The sequence below is a fragment of the Cavia porcellus genome, unplaced genomic scaffold (assembly GCF_034190915.1).
Source record: "Cavia porcellus strain 051 isolate PalLab524CR breed Dunkin Hartley unplaced genomic scaffold, mCavPor4.1 scaffold_15, whole genome shotgun sequence".
NCBI lineage: Eukaryota > Metazoa > Chordata > Mammalia > Rodentia > Caviidae > Cavia > Cavia porcellus.
In genome coordinates, this window is record NW_026947498.1 from 58,182,189 (window position 1) to 58,202,508 (window position 20,320).

The 20,320-nt window shown below is 38.9% G+C and overlaps 1 protein-coding gene across 21 annotated transcripts in view; it reads left to right on the plus strand.

The window, feature by feature from the left end:
* Phldb2 (pleckstrin homology like domain family B member 2) overlaps positions 1 to 20,320 on the plus strand; it is a 257,658-nt gene that overhangs the window by 235,097 nt on the left and 2,241 nt on the right. For 9 of the 21 annotated variants that reach the window (XM_063224936.1, XM_063224942.1, XM_063224929.1 and 6 more), the window contains 10 exons: positions 97 to 282; positions 2,230 to 2,370; positions 3,550 to 3,649; positions 4,425 to 4,439; positions 5,400 to 5,420; positions 8,537 to 8,741; positions 12,108 to 12,198; positions 13,222 to 13,368; positions 15,140 to 15,359; positions 20,213 to 20,298. In XM_063224936.1, the coding sequence (XP_063081006.1) occupies positions 97 to 282; positions 2,230 to 2,370; positions 3,550 to 3,649; positions 4,425 to 4,439; positions 5,400 to 5,420; positions 8,537 to 8,741; positions 12,108 to 12,198; positions 13,222 to 13,368; positions 15,140 to 15,359; positions 20,213 to 20,298 (1,212 nt within the window). The remainder of the gene's footprint in view (positions 1 to 96; positions 283 to 2,229; positions 2,371 to 3,549; positions 3,650 to 4,424; positions 4,440 to 5,399; positions 5,421 to 8,536; positions 8,742 to 12,107; positions 12,199 to 13,221; positions 13,369 to 15,139; positions 15,360 to 20,212; positions 20,299 to 20,320) is intronic. The other 12 variants (XM_063224937.1, XM_063224938.1, XM_063224939.1 and 9 more) reach the window with 6 other exon arrangements.

Sequence of the window (20,320 nt, forward strand, 5' to 3'; positions counted from 1 at the left end):
CACAAAGAAACAGAATGAACAGACTATCGATTTCATTTCTTTGTCATCTTTTCATTTCCTGTGGACACATGTGTACCTTTTCTTTCTCCTGTAAAGCCAAGATCACCTGTCTGTCCTGGATTTATGTTCCCTTCCACCCTTTCTCTTCATCCTGTCACTCAACCTCCATCAGCCCCTTGGCCGGAAGTCATGGCTACATCTGTCGATTCTTTCCCTCTAAATGACACACCTCCTCCTCTACCAGCTAAGAAACACAGACGGCAACAGCAGCAGGACCAACAGGTAATTAGGGACTGATGTTCAGAGTGCGGGAGTTTTATTTTATCTTGGTAGCAAAATCACTTATGTAGAGTTTCTTCTTAAATTTTTCAAAGATGATTTTTAAAAAGACAAGTTCCATATGCCTTTGTGGGTTTTTTGTTTTGTTTTCCTTAAGGACATTTAGTAGATTCCAAGGGTGGTTGGAATTGTTCAAAAGTTTCAAGAGCTTTATTGTCCTTAACTGGCTTTTCATATATTTAAGCAAATCTCACATCTTCACACTTCAGTTCTCATTTCAAAATATTGCAGTTTATCTCAAGTTTTCTCAGTATGCTAGTATTTTCATAAAATCCATAATGTAAAAGCTCACATGTCAACACAAAATATTTTTATTGTTTCATATGGTTTCATTGCTGAAACCGTAATAATAATTATCATTCCCTTGTGATGTGTCAAAATTTGCTGAGCAAATATTTCCTTCCAGCTATCCTGTGAAAAAAATGATGTTCATGTAGAAGTATAAGGAATTGAGACTAAGCCTAATTAAATAACTTGTTCAAGGTCACATCAAGAGTAGCTCTTTGGATCTGTAGAAAAACAATTTTTATTGACCAAATTTTTAAATAATTTATTATTTTAATGCATTCTTTTTAAGTATATAAGTGCCTAGATATTGAAAACAAAATTTCAAAATGATTTCAACTTACATGCTCACTACATCCTTAAAGAATTCAAGTCCTGCTTTCTTATGACCGACCTTCCCTTCCCATTTCTTCAACATACCTTTATGACTAGCATTTGTTAAAAGACTGCATCTCCTTACTGTCCTCAGGTTCGGCAGCCTGGGTTGATATAAGGGAATTGATGGGAACAGTGAATCCAGCAAATGATGTCTACAAGGGAGTAACTAGGAGATAGAAGGATAGAGATCTTTACTTTGCTGTTTCTCTGAGTAGCAGCTTTACTGAGGGTAAAAGACATCTTTGGGCTCATGGAAGAGCCCATCTGTTTTCTCCTAAGCTGTTTTCAGTGGGGTTTCTTGCCTGTTCTATTAAGCTACCACTATAAAATGTTGCGAAGCTTTGATTTCAGAGTTTGTGACAATTGGTAATAGTGGGAAAAGTGTTCTACTGTGTTTTGATGCCATTTTTAAAAAATCTAAAATGGCTATAAATCAACTAATAGTGAAGTTTTTATTATTGTAACTTGGATTGCCTGGCCATGAATACCAGCTCTGTTACTTGCTAGGTGCATGACCTTGGGCAAGTTTATTTAACCTCTCTGCACCCCAGATTCTTCATTTGTAGAAAAATGATACAGTACTATCCTCACAGGTTTATTATAGGATTGAATGAGATAGTGTAGTTAGAGCATCACACTTGGCAAAAATAGTCAACTAGAAGATTTTTAAATCTGAGCTATTACTGTAAGATCACTTTAAGATCTTTTTAAATGCAGAGGTAACCTAAAATGCTGCCGTCTGTGGGCCTTCATGTGAACGTGGAATGCTCATATGATGAAGTACTATTACCACTTTCAGATGGCTTCCCTGTTTACTTGCCCTTCCCTTGTTCGTCCTGTTCCTCCTCTCTGTTGTCTTCACACTGGCATCTGTGCCACACCACAGAACCGTTGAGACAGGTTAGGGGTGAAACTGCTTTGGCCACTGACTATTCTGCCCTCCATGTGATGACGTTATAATAATTTTTAAGTGAGACCCCAGGGCAGCAGGTACTCCAGAAGTGAAAGGGGAATTTTTTAAACGCTGTAGGTTCAGAAAGAAATTCTTCCAGTGTTTAGTAACAGCAAACAATAATCTAAATCTGTTAGAGCAAAAGGATGAGTAACAATAAAAAAAAAAAGGTGGTAAAATTCCAAATCTTCTTTGTAAGTGCGTAATTCTTCATTTCTTCAGTGATCTGTTTGTTAGTCAAGTTTTGCTATTTTGCTCTACATTTGCATTTAAAGCACTTTAGAAGTCTGGAAGAGAGGAAAAAACAGCATAAAGAAGGCCTCTATCTGAGTGATACTTTGCCTCGAAAGAAAACCACACCTTCCATCTCCCCACATTTCAGCAGTGCCACAATGGGGAGGAGCAACACCCCGAAGGTAGGACTCAGAAGAGCCGTAGCCCTCACTTTCTGTGAGTCTTTTCCTTACATTCTTCAACGTGCAAAAGCCTTGCAGAAGAAACACTTAAGTTGTGAGCCATTACATTTGCTTGTGTGGCAGCCCTCATCATTCAATTGTCTCTTCATTCAGAGAATATTTGGAGTTGTGTCTTCTGGAGCCAAAGGTATTTTCTAACACCGTGAAAGGCGATGAGTGACCTTTACTGTCATGACAGGCTCCCAAGGCTGCATCCCATATTTAGAAATAGGATAGACTATAGATGCAGAGTTCCAGGAATAACAGGACCAAGTATTTATGGGTCACCTTGTCATGCCTGAAAGGGGGTAGAACAGGAGTTTAGCAGTGTGTTTGAATTGCTGCCTTTTAAAATCCAGCAACACTGAGCAGTGGAGCTTCTTACTAATTACTGTCCTGTTTGTCCATAAGGATACAGTGAGCTATAATAGACCCAAGTGACTGACTCAGGAGCCCTCAGTACCAACTGGGGGAGCCAGCATATGAACCCCTGCTGTCTCCCTCTGCACCTCCTTCAAGTTCACTAGCATGTCCCAGGAGTCATTGCAGGAACACAGGAAGAGTTAATTGAGAAGGAGATTCTTTGTTGGACACACTTTTGGCCCTTCTCCTGTTCTTAATCAGACTAATTTTATTTTAATCTATTGTGTAAAGTGGTGTTTTAAGAATATTTTGTTTACATGAAAGATTTTGCCCATTTAAAAATAGTGCTAAAACCAGTGGGGAGTTAGTAAGTTTTCCCTGTTTGCAGCCTTGTTGTGAGACGGGGGTAAATGGGACAAGCGTAGGTCTCCCTGCCTGCATGATATGCATGCATATCTGACCTTGCGTCCACTCTCTGCTCCTTATGCATGAAGAACTTTCAGTCTGTCCCTCAGGTAACTGCAGATAGTGTCTTCCCCAGCTGCCTTCACTTATGTAACTGCTATTCTTGGAGGAAGTTGTGTGATGTAGAGACTGCCATGAAACCTTTTGCGAAGGACAGTGACTTTACCCTTTAACATCACGAATGGAACACAAAAAAATACCTTATATCTCTCTCTACATTTAAGTAGCAGCTTTGGAAATGGGGGTGTGAGTGTTCCCTGAAGGACCATTTGGTGATTGTGTGCCTGAAGTGTTCCCTCCTGGTTCTCACAGGGTCACTTGCCGCTGGGACAGAGCAACAGCTGTGGCAGTGTGCTTCCTCATTCACTGGCAACTATGACCAAAGACGCTGAATCTCGGAGGATGCTCAGAGGTGTGTACCTTGTAAATCAAACATTGTAGTCTTCTGTTAAGCATTAGAATTCCTCATGGAGCATGGTTTTTCTTTTTTTGTGTTCCTGTTCCTCACTGATGTGTCCTGTGTGCACCTGGGAGGACTTCAGCGTCAGCCTTTGCTCTGCAGCGTTAGCTTCTTAAAGAATTTCTTGGGGTGTGAATGGGACAGCTCCTAGAGAAATAGCCATCCTATGTAGATGGCTTGGAAGTGTCCCAGAGGGCCAGCCTGCCACCTTAGACTCCTGACCCAGAGGAGGGGCAGAGCAGTCAGAAATCACAGTTCTAAAGTCACAGAAGACGTAGGTCAAACGGTACGATTGTGTGCAAAGCCCACACAGACCAGGAAAGAAGAATTGTGTGTTCATTTAGAATGGATTCATTAACACTTATTGACTTCATTAAAATAGCAAATGCCATTGAAATTCCAGTAAGCCTAACACACTTTCATGAACTCAAACTTGGTAGATTTTATAATTGAGATATTATGTACACAATTAACTTAAATACATCGTTTTTTTGCTGCTATTCATAATGGATACATCAAGGATAATCGTGTAAGTATAAGCCTTCCTCCATCAGTGCAGTTTTTATGTAAGTCATGTCAACAAAGAATCTTGAGATCCAAGTGGAGAGCTCAGAAAATCAACTCCTGAGGTGGTAATGGTCATTGACTTTTGTACATCTTGCAAATTGTTCCTTTGTGAGCTTTAGAATGATAAAATCTTTGTACTTCTGTTTTTTGTTAAATGCAGGAAAGTCCAAGAAAGGTAGGACAAACCTGTTATGTGATGTTTTTGTTTCTGGCAAATACTGAAAGGTCATTGTTAAGTCATCTTTAAGAAATGATCAGATTTTAAACTCTACAATGGTGGAATTTCAGTCTAGTGATTATTCCTTTATCATAATAGAGAAAATATCATTGCACATTTGCAAGAAATACAGTGCTGAGGGCAGCTGCATGACTTTCTTTGTTTTGGCTGTTTATCATAAGGTCAAAACCTGCAGGAAATATGAGTGCTGGGAAGCACTGATCTGTAAGGCTCAGGATCTATATAAAGAGAAGAGTGGGTATTGTGATGTATGTAGGCTAAATACAAAATACCCTTTTCCTTTAAAAGCCCAGATATCAAAAATGAATCAGGTTTTAGTGGGAAGATGGAAGGATTTAAGTGGCTCTTATTTATCCTTTCCTTTTAAGCTTATTTTGTAAGAATGACTTAGTGAAGAGTGAAACAGGGTTTGAATGACTGGCTTGCATAAATAATGTGGTCATTACTGAAGTTAGATAGTAAGATAGGATGTCAGGAGACTTTTGTTTAAACTTTAGCTGTTAAAAACTTACTGTTAAAAATTTACTGTTACCAGCTTGGAAAAAAAGAATTGCTGTATTTATATAATCTTACTTATATTTTTCTTTTTGGTTGATGTGTATGTGTAAAAATGTTTTTCCCTCTAACATATCTTTTTTGACTAACAATGCATGTACCACAAGGTTACTTTCTTTTGTTAACTTTTTCCCTGTAAACCTAGATTTAATTTGAAAGTATGGTCCTTGTTCTGTATTAATCTGGTACTAACACTGTAAAGACTGCATGTTGAAAGTGTTATATTTTCTCGTCCCCTTGTCATCCTTTTGATCTTGTACCTTTTTTCCTTTCTCCATCATTCTCTTCCTTCATTCCTGACTTGTCCTGTACCTTCTTCCTCGGGCTGTGGACTGTCATTAGGAAGAATGAATTCCTCAGCAGGTGAGCTATGATAGGAAAGCTGGTTAGTTTTACCCGCTGAAGTCCAGGTTAGAAATTAAAACCATGTCATTTTCTATATTAAAGTCCTGATAACCATATTTTTAAAAAGTGTGTAACATTTACGTGTGGTACATTAACAAGACTATGTATCTCACAATGATTAATTCACAGAACGCTTTTGGATTCCTGTTAGAACAATATGAGTGTGCCTTGTGCATGCAGTCTATAGGCTTTTATGCAAGAGAGAGCTGAATTGACTTTATTTCCTAGTGTATACTTTGAGGTGATCCTCAGATATTCCTCTTGGGCTCCCTGCCACGCTTCCTATCTCCTGTTTGTCTATGGTGTTTCCTCTATTAAAAATACTCATGTCTTTGGATGGCCAGTCTACAGCCTGAATCCCTAAACCAGCTCTTCAAACACTTGTATACGGGGCCAGGGTCCAGGAGAGAGGCCCTTGCCCTTCTTGAGAATGGCAAGGTAACTCATATTTTTAAAACTCTGTTCATAGGGAGGTGGCTGAGCCAGGTGACAGTTGTGTCCATTATGATCATGAAAATATTCTTGGCTCCACAAGGGGAGCATTCCTGCTCACATTGGATCTGTGGGAAATGGAAGTCCTGCAGCCAGATGTGGTGGTGTATATATATAACCCCAACACTCTGGGAGCTCACCTTGGGTAATCTAGCAAGTTAGCGAGACCCTATATCAAAATAAAGCATAAAAAGGGCTAGAAATACAGTTCAGTGCAAAGGCTCTGGGATTAACTCCCAGTACCACATGCATGCAAGCACACATGCACGCATGAAGTCCTGCATTGGGAAAGATAGCCTCCTCAGCCACAGGCTCTGTCCTGGAGGGAGGACATCCTCTAGTGGCTGGAAGTTCAGGCACAGTCAAACCTCATCCAAGAGTGAACTGGCCTAGGAGATTCATGTTGACAGTCCTTACACAGTGCCTGGTATAACATGTGTCCTCTGTGCACCCATCTGGAAATGTCAAATCATTGTAGTTTATTGCCTCTCTCACCTGGAGGTTATAAATTCATTTTCTTATTCTGCAATGCTTTTAAAAACAACAAACCCAGCCAAACAAAACTACACCCAGGAAGATCAAGAGGGACAGTGCATACAGGTGTGTGGGGAGCAATGCACTCTGGTCTTTGTGCTTCCCAGGGAGATGTTTGTTGCCCATGTGACATGGCTCGTCCTCAGTAAAGGTCACAGAACAGGTCATTGTCAGGACATTTTTTTGTGTGCTTGAAATTACATAACTGTCTTCTAGGAATGTTTCATATGAGAACAGGGAAATGTTTTCCATGTAAGGCAGTGCTAATGTGCAAGCTTCGTATGCCATGGCCTTTTTTTTTTTTTTTTTTGCCATGGCCTTTTTAGAAATCATAAAGAAATATAGATGTATAACTTTTCAAGTGATTTCTGCTTTTTTTTAATCCTCCTTACACATAATACATATTTGGAAACACTTTAAAATGAGCCATGAGTAATTGCAAAAATTCAAATATAAAAGATAAACATTTGAACAATGAATTACTTTTGGCTTTCTTTGTTTTAAAGGCACAAATTTTATGCTTAGGAATGGACTGGCTTAATTTATACTTCATGCAATATTACTATTCTGTCTAGCCTCATGGTGTGATTTATGTTTTGCATCTTCCCTTAGCTGAGTGCTATGTGGTATATATATGCGTATATAATTTTCATATAGATAGTGGCAAATTATATAAAGGAAACTTACTTTCTCGGAAATTTATTAATATATGTTATTTAGATATATTAAACTGCTCCATATACTAATGGCATGAAAACTGCATGAAGCTAAAATCACTTTACAGAAACTTTGGGTGGATAAATGTATTTTTTTTTTTAATTGGTACCAGGGATCGAACTCACAACTGCATGCTTGCAAGTAGGCACTTATGCCATTGAGCTAAATCCCCAGCCCCCGGATAAATGTATTGTTAAAGCATCACAGATGTTGCTTCTATTTCTAAATGGAAATGGTTGATCAATAGCTAAGGAAGCTGTCTGGAATTACTTCCCTTCTCCAGTCCTCTTGACTAGTTTTTGGCCATTTTATGACTAGTTAAAGGCCTCATTGAAAGGTAGAGGAAAAGAGGTGGAATTGAAATGGTTTAACTGCATACTCTTAATAGGTCTGGTATAACTCCTGAGTAATGGAGGCTATTCAGGAGATATTTCTCTTATCAGGGAAAAAGAAATTACAAACTATGGAGGCATTTTTAAATGAAAAGTATTTATTAGTATAAAAGACAACTTGATTTGTAATACCTGAAATAAGTATTCAGAGTCCAAGTATTATCAATAACTTAATGTGCCAGCTTTCTAAATGCCAGGGTAAAGAAGCCTTACTTATGGTGCGTTTGACCATACAAACGCTACATGTACCATAGTTACCACTAAATGCTGATTGCTAAAGTGGTACAAGAAGAGAATGAGATATACAGTACTAGGAAGAATCTAATCATTCAAAGGGTTATTGACTCTGAATGTTTTAAGTAAGTAAGTGATAGATGAGGCAAGGTTGGGGGGAAAGGAGAAAGGGAAGAGGGAGAGACAGAAAAGACGGAGAAAGAATATGCGTATGGATCTTACACATACTAAAACATTAGAGGTGTCGTACAGGTTTTTCAAATCTCCCCCCTGAAAGTTTCTCTGCCTGCCATTTTATGACTGAACTGAGTGCTCCTGACATGCGAGTACCACCACCCGCCTGACAGCCCTGGCGTTGCTTGTCACTAGGCTTCATCTTGTCTTCACTTGAGCCAGCTATTTCATATTTTGGGTTTTCTTTCCTTTGTGTTGAATGTGTGCCAATGTATTGTTCTCCATTGTACTGAGTTGTAAGAATGAGATGGGAAAGTGCCAAGTGATCCCACTGACAAAATCAGCCCCCAGACCACGTCTTTGAAACTCTTCCACTGAGCATGATGCTGCTTCTTTGATTTTCTTGGCTTCAAAGCAAGTTAGACTGGGGCCCACATTTCATATGCAAATGTTTCTGTTGCTGCTTTGAGCCTGTAGACATAGAAGATGCTAAGACTGATAAATGAGGTATATTTATGGCTCTTGCCTTAGGTTATAATCACCAACAGATGAGTGAAGGACAAAGGCAAAAATCTGAATTTTACAACCGCACAGCATCAGAATCCAATGTCTACTTGAATAGTTTCCATTACCCGGATCATAGCTACAAGGACCAGGCCTTTGACACTTTGAGCCTGGACAGCTCTGACAGCATGGAGACCAGCATTTCTGCCTGCTCACCTGACAATATTTCTAGGTAAGGCCTGTTTGTGGCCAGAGTTTCTTATTTGGAATATCAGTATCTGACTACATAAAGTCAGATCAGGTACAGTGGTACACATCTGCAATCCCATCGACTCGGGAGGCTATTGCAGGAGACTCTAGAATTTCAAGGCCAGCCTGGGCAACATAGTAAGACACTGTTTCCAAAAAACCCACCACACCAACCACAAAATGTAGTCATCAAATTTTAGACATTATGTCTGTATGAACTTAAATTTTTAAAATTTATTTTTATTTTATGAATATAAAATTTATAACAAAATAACAAATGATAATTATCTTCAAAGTAGTTACTCAAAGAACAAGATATAAACCAAAAGATTCTTCCAAAGAAGAAACAGGTAACACAATACTTTCTTTCAACTAAGATATACTAGTAGTATAGATGAGACAAATAAGCTTATATATGAAAATAATTGTAAAATGTAAAATACAAACTTCCCTGTCACAGCAGCCTTTGAAAGTAGTTTCTTTATACCTTATATGACTGAGCCAGAAGTTATGCAGACCATTTTCCCATTATATCCTCTTTATACTTGAGTTCACATTTACACTGTGCTTCAGAAGCAAGTTGCCTCTGTTGAAGGACTCTAAGCTTCAGTTGCACTGCTTTTGATTAAGTGAAGAAGTAATTCCCAGTAAAAGAGAACTTTAAAGGGTTTTGGTTTTTTGTTTTTTACCCTTAGGTTTTGCTGGAAGGAAAGGCTTAGCTATTCTGTATAATAAAACTTTTGCAAGGATTTTTTTAACCCATCCACATTTGTACTTGTACTTTGAAGCTTGCAAAAGTGTTATTAGGGAATCTGGGCATAGGCACATGGCAACTGTTAGTGGGAGTGATTCATTTTGGTGGGGAGAGAGTACCAGGAATTAAACTCAGGACCTTGCACTTGCCAGGCAGGTGCTGTGTCACTGAGTTATATTCTCACTAATTCTGCCTTCCAAGGCTGGGTGATCTTCTCCTCCATATCAGTAGTTACCTAGATGCTGGAGGTGCGAATCCAGCCCGGCCCTCCCTTCTGTCCTAAAGCTGCTCGTTGGCAGGGTGAGGAGCTCTCAGATCTCTATGCCTCCCGTGTCAGTCCTTGATGTTTTCTCCACATATGAACACAGAGTTAGGGTTAGTAAGTTAATGCAGGCAGCAGCAATAATGGGTAGCACTGCAGTGGTGCAGGGTACTATTTTCTAAGATGTCTTGATAATTTTAGTAGAATAGAGATTTGGTGCAGAATTTACTCTCAATCGCCTGTTTTTTAAGACCCAGGGCCTATTTTCTGAGCTTGATGTTTGTGTAGAGTATACACTATGATGCTGAAAATGTAAAAAAAGTTAAAAAATCTGACTCTAGTAACTTTCTGGTAGTCAAAAAAAATGATGTATCAACATAAATTGAAGGTCAAATGTACCCACAACCGAGCTTTTTATGATATCATAAACCACAAGACCAACTTTATATCACTAAAATTTCAGTATGGAATTACCTCTTTGATAGACTTATAATTTTGGTACATTTTAATGCATAATTTTAAGAAATCTTGAGCACAGCAGTTTTTAGTCCTTTATTGTTCTTTATACCAAGATTCCTGAAGTCCCAAATAAGGTTACTTTGTTACCACATACATCCTAAACTTTGGTTTTTTATTTCTTACTTTCCTAATGTTTATCATATTATTTTCCATCACAACAGCAGGTAAAAGTATCTAGCTGTTTTAAGGTAGGTACGGAGCCAGATGACAAAACACCTATTTTTCGTTCCCTTTTATACTCTTGACGCTTTATAGGCATCTTCTATTTTGTCGATTTTTTGACATTTAAAACATCTGAGAATACAACAAAATAAAACCATTTCTGCCCTTGAGGATTGGTTATCTGTGATTGTTTGGACAACACCAAGGGTCAATTTCATGTGAAGCAACAGTGGACATGCACAGCTGCTTGCCAGCTGTGGCCATTCTGCAGCAATTCTGCCATAGAATTAAGGTCTCAGCACACCCACACGCACAGAGGGGACTGTGTGAAGTGGCGGAGATGTCAGTAACCAGTCCACAGTGTATGCAGGTATCATACTGTTGCATTGTGTACCGTAACATATACAGTTGTCAGTTATCTGCATTCTCAGTAAAACTGAGGAAGAAATGAAGTGGTGAAACATACACACACTCCCTGCAATGAAAGCAATCATTAGGTACTGCAAACAGGTACTAATAAAAATTTAGAAAAAAACATGTTCCAAACCAAAAAGAAATCTAAATAAATGTAGAGTGCATAAAAAAATGGGACAAATGAAAGTAGACTATTGGTTGGTGACTTACTTTGTTTCTTGTAAATTGGTAATTTTTGAGGCTTGAAATTGTGAAACTCAACATTATCTCTACATTAATTAGAGACCTAAGATACATTTTATATCCCAGCACTACAGAAAGTTAGTGTAATTTTGTGCTATTACTGCCTAAGGAATATGTGCTCAGCTTGCTCAGGCCAGTAAAGTTTGTCCCTTTTCCATCCGTGAAGTCAGCTATTACCAATGAAGGGGAGTAAGTCTCCGGGCATAAAAATGGAAGACTTTTTTCTTGGATTGTTTCTACCTGAACAGAGTAGAGCGTACCCTTTTCTGTCTCCCCTAATAACTAATAGAAATAGTAGAAATGGCCATGTTCTCCTCCTCAGGAGAAAGCAGCTGGCTAACAACTGGCCCACAGGCGCCTGCAGTGTCCATCCTGTGTGTCAGGCTTGCCAGGGTGCTGGACTGAGATGGGTCCGTGCTTTGGGGCTCCGCTTTACCACGGGATCCCCAGTGCTGACTGCAGCCATTGCCCTGTGGTCATGTATCTCTGCCAAAGAACTCAGCCCTGGACTTAAATCATCCTGTTTGATTTAATCAAAAGTACAACGGATTATTTAATATACATTCTTATAAATTCATTTTTATATAAATGTGGGTCTGACATCCAGATCATTTAAACAGAGAGACCTCTCACAGCTGTGCTTTTTAGACTTTGAAAGATGCATTTGAAAGTTATGCCTGGTAAGAGTTGGCTATGGTATACTGATTTATGAATAAAGCAGTTTAGTTCGGCAATATTCTGCTTGCGTATGTTTGTCTCCTAAACTAAGTCAGTGTCACCTACAGCGGTTAGAGTCGAATTGATTTGCCACTTCAGACCAATGACTTACAAGTAACATCATTGCTTAAATTGTATCTGCTTGCATTTGGTCATTTGCCTCCCTTGATGTGTGTGTGTGTGTGTGTGTGTGTGTGTGTGTGTGTGCGTGCGTGTGTGTCTGGATGCACATGTGTGCTTGTGCCAAAATTCTCAAAAGGCTTTTGTGTTTGGTTCAGTGCCAGCACTTCAAATATTGCCAGGATAGAAGAAATGGAGAGGCTGTTGAAACAGGCTCATGCAGAGAAGACCCGACTGCTTGAATCCAGGGTAAGCTCAGTGTCGTCCTGCCGGACTGCGATGAGGCGGTGGCTAGTGCAGCCAGCCCCATGCAAACCATGCACCACCCCCTGAAAAGGCTTCCACAAGTGTTGTGGTCCTGAAGTAATCACTCTGCTTTGCTCAGCCTGCTTGCTCATTTGAAAAGCAGAGATGTTAGAGAGATTATTTCTAAGGCTTTTTATTGTGTAACGGTTCTCCATAACTTGAAAGAATACATGCAGTATATTTACGGTGCTAACACAGACACAAAGGGAGGTTTCGAACTGTACTTTCCCATGCTCAGGAGGCAGGGAGAATGGGCCTTCATGCTTTCTCCCAGTCTACGCAGCTCGTACGAGCGAGCGGCACTATTGTGATCCTAAAAATCCCACATTATTGTGACTGTATTTCAAGCTGCAGTCTGAACTTCCTTGGGAACCCCCCAAATGCTTTTGCATCCGTTCTGAGGGAACCTCCTTTCCGTCCCTAACTTCCCTGTGTGCTTCCTCTGTGACCTTCAGCCAAGCAGCTGCAGGCCATAACAGGAATTGGGAGCACTGATGACCTTCAGTTAGAAGATAGCAGCCTAAGAAAGGGCTAAACCTCAGCTAGTGTTGAGTGAGCTTGTGTGACTTTTATTAAAAACAAGGAGTTGTGGCCATAGGTAAAAACAACTAAATGTAATCAGTTTCACTTCAGATCAGTGTGTTTTGTTACTTTGCTGTGTTTTGTTTTTTGCTCTCCAGAGGATCAAATCCAAGGTCCTGAAAATGCTAGGCAAGAGGTCTACCATTGAGCTGCTTCCCAGCCCAAGACCAGTACTTAATTGTTAATTAAACTTAATAATTGCGTATCTGCATTGAATGAGTTTGGAGCTATGTGAGAGGTGCTTATGGGTCGCATTAGTCTAGGATATATATTTTAAGGGACTGGAATACAAACTAAAAATTAGTGAGAATTTTGTTTTTGGTTATAGTTGTAATCATTTTAAGCATGACCAGTGGGCCTCAATCTGTTCTGCATGATGTTTAGGAACGGGAAATGGAAGCCAAGAGAAGAGCTCTGGAAGAAGAAAAACGGCGCCGAGAAGTCCTAGAGAAACGCCTGCAGGAAGAAACTAGCCAGAGGCAGAAGTTAATAGAAAAGGAAGTAAAAATAAGGGAGAAACAAAGGGCACAGGTTGGTTGGTCAATCCAGTGAGGCGAGGTTGCCCTCTGGTGGCGGTTCTTTGGGAGACAGGCCGAGGATGCATGCCTTTTTTGACATTGGTGCTTGGTTAACCATCTAAAGTTAAGGAAAATTTTGTTCATGTGCAAAGCATATGAGTTTATTTCCCCGTTAGGAAAGGACCAACCAGATGACTTTTCTCTACTCAGATGGAACATCCTGCTGGTAGAAGCATGCTTTCTACTAACTCTCTGAGGTACCTGAGAAGGAGAATGGTTTTGGACAGTTTAGAAAATTGCCATTGGCTGCTGAACACAGATACAAGGTCTCAAAAAAAAAACCTTCAGTGAAGGAAAGAAAGAGTCTATTAAGGCATCTTTCAGGAATCAACGTGTCAAAACAGGACAATTCTGCCAGCACAGTTTCTTGGTGGTAGTGTTGTCTTTTTTTGGCGACTACATTATCATATGTGTCCCCTTTGCTACATACAATTCATAGCATATGCACATAAGATTACTGAGCTCAGGCAAAATTCAAGAAAGCCACCCATTTTGTTCAACTTCCTATCTTGCACATCCTAAATTTGCAGTCTCAATTCTTGTCATGATAGCTACTTAAATAACGTACATTCTCTGAAGATAAAATTCAACTTTACTAAGTATTGCATAAGTTAAAATTCAGATCAGCTTTATCAAGATTGATTATTTATCTAGTAGGTTCAGAGCCAAAAGATGTGATGTGCCGTATTGTGTTTTAGTTCCTGTGTTTTAGTGGTCTGTGGCACAGCAGTTAGGGACTGCCTCTAGAGCTTTGCGGGTGTGTAGGCCTCAGTAAGCCTGCGGTGCCTATCTGTAGTCAAGTACCATGGAATGAGGGGTAAAATATTGATAAACAGTAAAACTTTGCTATTTTATATCGTCACGTACAACTTTTGCAAATTCTGATTCCCAGTTAAAATCATCCTTGCCCATTTAGTATCAGAAGCCAAACCAAAAAACCCAAGTCTATTTTAATCCTGATTATAAGTTTCACCTCTAAGCACACAATTAAATCATTTCCTCAGGCAAAGGGGTTATTTAATAAGATAAAACATCATTTTAGAACTATCTTCCAAGGTTATAATATGCTTCCTGGATTAGATGAATGTTGGCCTCAAACATCCGTAAGAGACATCTAAATGAATCCTTTGGCTTCTGGTCTTGGGCATTTCATTACTTTAGAGGCAGCTTCGATTGCACTTTTAACTTCATTTTGGCTACGTTTTTCAAAACATACATTCTTGCCTTCAATTCCTGTTACAGTGTAGGTAAGCTGATGATTGCAGCTTTCCAGGGTCTTTTGGGAATGTGCTTACTAAATAGTGCTAGCCTATCATGCACATCTGGGATTAATTAGGGCTGTTGTTACCTTGCAGTGGGCAAAGTTCTTGAAATCCTCGTGGTGGAACCCTCAGCTGAAGGATCAGTCCATATAGATTCACCCCACGCTTCCCTCTATGTGTTAGATACTAAGTATCTCTTCTAAGTTAAAATAAATGACACGTTTCCATGCACTCATCTTCCCATCTCAAGGAACAGAATTGATCCCTTCCCTATTTTACAGCATCCTACTCAAAAGACTAGCTACTTTTTAGTCTCCAGTAGGTAAATGCCTTATTGTATGTGCTCATAAATACATGACTGTTTTAAAACTTAAGACATTACATTTAGTTCCAGTTTCTAGACATCTATAACTTAAAATGAAATAATCAACTGTAAATGGAACGGGCTTTGCAATTTTTCAGGCTCGTCCTTTGACACGCTATCTGCCTGTCCGGAAGGAGGACTTTGATTTGCGGAGCCATGTGGAGACTGCTGGCCACAATATTGATACCTGTTATCACGTATCAATCACAGAGAAGACATGCCGAGGTTTCCTCATCAAAATGGGTGGAAAAATTAAAACTTGGAAAAAACGCTGGTTTGTTTTTGATCGGAATAAGAGAACATTTTCTTACTATGCAGGTGAGTAATTAAAAAAATTGATATATTCAAATCTATTATAGAGCAAAGGCAAGTGAGACTAGGTATAAATAGATAGCATGGTAAGTAGTAAAAGCAATAGCAATATTAACCTTGTAGATGTACATTATTACATTTTCATATTATGTAGTTCAATATGATAGGAATTTTCTTTTTACAACTAAATGTTACTTTAACATTTAACATTAATCTTTAGCATTAACTTTAACATTAATCTATTCTAGTTCTAAAATAAACATTATTTTTGAAATTTATATTTAACATTAAAATATTGCCCATTAAACTACAAGGCTACAAAAAAGTTTTTTGTTATTTATTTCTAAATCCTATTTAAAAGAATGGCTAACATCAAGAAATCAACCAATAACAAATGCTGGTGGGACTGTGGGGGGAAAGGAACCTTTCTCCATTGTCGGGGGGGGGGTGTGGACTAGTGTGGAAATCCATGTGGAGATTCCTCAAAAAACTAGGATTAGAGGTTCCATTCAACCCAGCTGTGCCTCTTCTGAGTATTTTCCCAGAAGAATTAAAACCATTGTACCACAGTGATATATGTGCATCCACATGTTTATAGCTGCACAATTTGTAATATCCAGATCTTGGAAACAACCCATATGCCCATCAACTGAGGAATGGATAAGAAAGATGTGGTATTTTTATACAATTGAGTGCTACTCAGCCATAAAGAACTATAAACTTGAGACTTTTATAGGTAAATGGGTGCCACTATAAACCAATAATCATAAGTGAAATAAATCAAACTTGCATTTGTAAACACTGTATTGTCTCACTAGTGTAAGAAACTGAAAGAGTATATAAAATCAAAATGATACAATAGATACAGTAAAAGGGTAAGAAACTGCTCAAAGGGGAATTACATAGTTTGATCCATTTTGCATGCCTGTATCTAGTAACCTGAGCAACTGTTCTGAAGATAACAATATGTAATACCACAACCATTGTTAAATTCTTGTCATCTTAGTTTGAAATCCTGTATTGCTATTTTTCTCGTCGTTTTTGCATTTTGCTTTTGTTGTTGCTTGATGGCTTCTTGAGTTTTTCCTCTTTAAAATAAAATTAAAAAAATAAATAAGTCCTATTTAAGTCACACATGGTAGAGTCAAGCTAGCTGACAGTCATTCAAAAAGAGTCCACCAAAAAAAAAAAAAAAAAATGTATGCACACATCAGGAAAAGAAAAACTTGTATAAATATTTTAATGCTAAATTTACTGAGACGTCATAAAATTAATATACATTATCTTTAACTTCTACAATTACAGGAGGTGCTCAAAGTGATGGCCATTAGCTTCCAGACATTTATCAGTACAGCAGACTGTTGCTTGGGTAGCTGTGGTCATTGGGATTTCTCCACATGCATTTTCAATTTCTTCTCTAAGGGCTGGCAGTATAGTGGGTTTTCTGTGATACAGCATCCTCTAGGGTCCCCCATAAAAGGGTAACACCATCTATTGAAAAAAATGATATTTTTTTCTTTTCCTGAAATGTGTATACATTGTTTTAACAGATTCTGTAGTTTACCAATTACTGTAATCTTTGAAGCACAGAATAAAACTAATCAGTAAACTAGTGAGCAAGTGTTTAAAAGTATCTGGAATACTTTTGGGTTCCAAAGTGCTAAATTATGAAAAGCACATCCAGGGCTGGGGAATTAATTCAGCGGCATAAGTGCCTTCCTTGCAAGCAGGCAGTCATAAAACCAAAAAAGAAAAAAAAGAAAAGCACATCCTACTAAGTCCTAGAGAAATACAGGAATAGTTGTGTGACTGGCATACTTACTCAAAAGCTCTTACTTCCTCTGGGATTAGAGGAAGGAGATATATTCACTCTGAGCACAAGTCTAGCTTTGTTGTATTCCCAGCTTCTGAAGAAGGGTGGTGTCTAGCAGGGGTTATGGTTTGGGGATGCTGTATCAGCATTTATGAGCATCATATAAAATGAACCAACATAATTGATGTAAAATAAGAGTCCAGTCACTTCACCTATCCAGTGAAGGCAGTTGATATTTATTGGGAGGGGGATGAGGAACCCAGAGGTGTGAGAACACACTGCCAGGGAGCCCCAGAGTCAGGATAGAAATGAGCAGAGGACTCACCCTTTCTGTGGGGGCCCCATTAGGTAACTTGCAACTAGGCAGGAGTCAGTAGCAGAAGCTGGGCCTCTCTACGGCTTTCTCATTTGGGGTTTTATGAAAATCCAGAGCAGCTTTTTTCATTTAATACAAAGATGACTCATATAATAAGAAACCCAATCTGTGTCTGCTAAATGCATTTTTGTTTGTTTGGTTTTGAGACAAGGTCTCAGTATGTAGTCCAGGCTGGTCTTCAACTCACTTATGTAACCCAGGCAGGCCTCAAACTCCTGGTGACCCTCGTGCCTCGGCCTCCCAAGTGCTGAGACTGTAGGTGTGTGCCACCACACCCAGCTGCTTCCTGCATTAGAAAAGAACATTTAACAGCTGTATCCTTCCTGCAAGCCTCACGGCTCTTTGTTTTAGCCATCAGCCAGTGCCTATTCAGCACCCTGCCTGCCTTCTCCACACATCTCCTCCTGAGCCATGTAAATGCATTTTTCACATTGAAAATTTTGGTGACTTATTTTCAGTTTTTTAAAGTACCAAAAACCTTTTAGTTACATGAAAAATTACTTAGAACCCTCAAATGAAAAACAGATGAACTTACAGTTCGACAACTTTTATATCTGATATAACTGAGCGATGAGACCTAGTTAGCCAAATGCTGCTCACTTGGCCGTTTATAATCATTCCCCATCAGCTTAGCTGCCCCTTCCCCAACACCCTATCCTATCCCTTCCTCCCAACCCCAGTCCTTCCTGAAACAGCAGGAATCACACGTGGATCATTCCTGGCCAGTCATACAGACCGCAGTTCGGGATGGACTTGGTCCTGGTGCCTTAGCAGCTTCTCAATAAGGGAATGGCAGTGTGTGTGCGCAAGCGTGTATGTGCACGTGTGCGTGACTGCTGAAAGCTAAGACACAGATCTCTCGGTTGCTCGTGGCCCTAGCCTCTGTCCTTGGCCTCCTATTAATCTGGAGCTTTGGGAGCATTTCTAAACAGAGTTGAGACACAGGAAAGATGTCTGAAAATTATGGGGATAATGCTGTCCAGAGACACAGTGAATAGCATTATTTCATCACCAAATAGCAGCATGATGGATCTTCACAGCTCACGATGGGGCTGTGGAGCTTGCATCCTTCAGTGTGCATTCTCACGGATAAAATATCCTGAAAATTTTCATTCCCTAGATTTCTGTCTGCTTGAAACACTGTCAAGATTTATTTGCATTTCCAGATTTGATTTTAAATCTGTTTTGAAGAAAAGTATTGGTGTACTCCCACTGATTACGGCAGGATCCTTTCTAGAAAATGTTTGAGACACACACTGACCTACTCTTTTATTAAAACTAGTTAAAACCCCCTGATAACGCTATTAATTAAAACAGTGTTTCCCAAGCAAGAGCAAAACAAGTCAAAAATAAGCCCTTGGTCAAATAATGTAGAGAATGCTGGATTCAGTGCAAGTAAATACATTATGTTTATTTTCTGTGGAACTTCTCTGGGCCATTAATTTTCAGACTTGCTTTTTACTGTTACTGGGGAAAAGGAACATTAACTTTGTGGGAAAAAAAAAAGAAAACAAATCTGTGTAATGCTAGTAAATTTCTTTCCCATAACAGTTCTGACTTTCTCCCACAGAAATACTGCAATTTTCTCCCATTTGTTTGTGTATGTTTTATTATGTATACAAACACATATATTTCTTTTTTATAGTTTGGGACCACTCTTTTCTCTGCTCACACCCTATTTCTCATAAGAGCAGCTCCCCTATGAGCTGAAGCAACATACCTGTTGCTTTAGTGTCTGTACAGATGTCACTGTGTGGCTGGCCTGTAATTAAATCAGTCCCCTCTTAAGCTCAAGCATCTTTTGTAGCTGTGTGCCATTAACCAAAAAAAAGCGAGATGCATGTGCATATTTGCACATACACTAGTGGAAGTTTGGAAGCAGAATTGCTGAATAAGAGGATTTTTGTGTTTGTTAACTGTTCTCCACCTGCCTTCAGAAAGAGGCTTCGTTACTTGTCTCCACTGAGGGAACAGGGCGAGTCCTTTTCCTGGCCTCTTCACACATGCTTTTAAATGTGTTGTTCACATGCATTATGATACTTGCAGAGTTTTAATTATAAAACATTTCAGGAATTCGGTAAATCAAAGCTGTGCTGTTCATTTGGTTGGTGTCAGTCTTATGGGAAACCTGATGAAATGTTTAGAAACAGGTTAGAAAATGCTGCATTAAAAGATAGGATTGTCATGAAGCCTTGTTGGTAAAAGGGGAAAGTCAAGCATACTGGACAAATTTGGTAGAAAGAAACAGAAGTAGAATATTATAAATCAAATTTATAATATTTAAAACAGTCTAAAATTTCATTACAACTATTAGGCATATTAAGATTTTCATTACAAAGACAGTCTGGAAGAATGTGGGGGAATGTTTTGCATGAGTGGCAGTAATGTTTCTACTTTGTGTGACAGTAGTTCTGGATTGTCCTTTGACTGCTAATTTGCTGAAGAACCTTGGACAAAGTAGTTGAGTCTTTGGTTTGTGTGTGGGAATTTCATAGCTTTCTGTTGTGTTTGCTTGAATACAGACCAGGGCTAATGTTACTACCCTAGGTTATCTGAATTAATCTTAGATCAGTTAAATTCTAGATATATAATGATGATAATTATCATGCAATTATAATTTTATGGTCCTTCAATGGTGATAAAGTATGTAATACTCATCTATCTTTGCAGACAAGCATGAAGCAAAGTTAAAAGGAGTCATATACTTTCAAGCCATTGAGGAAGTATATTATGATCACCTCAAGAATGCTAATAAGGTAAACACCAGTTAGCTAATTT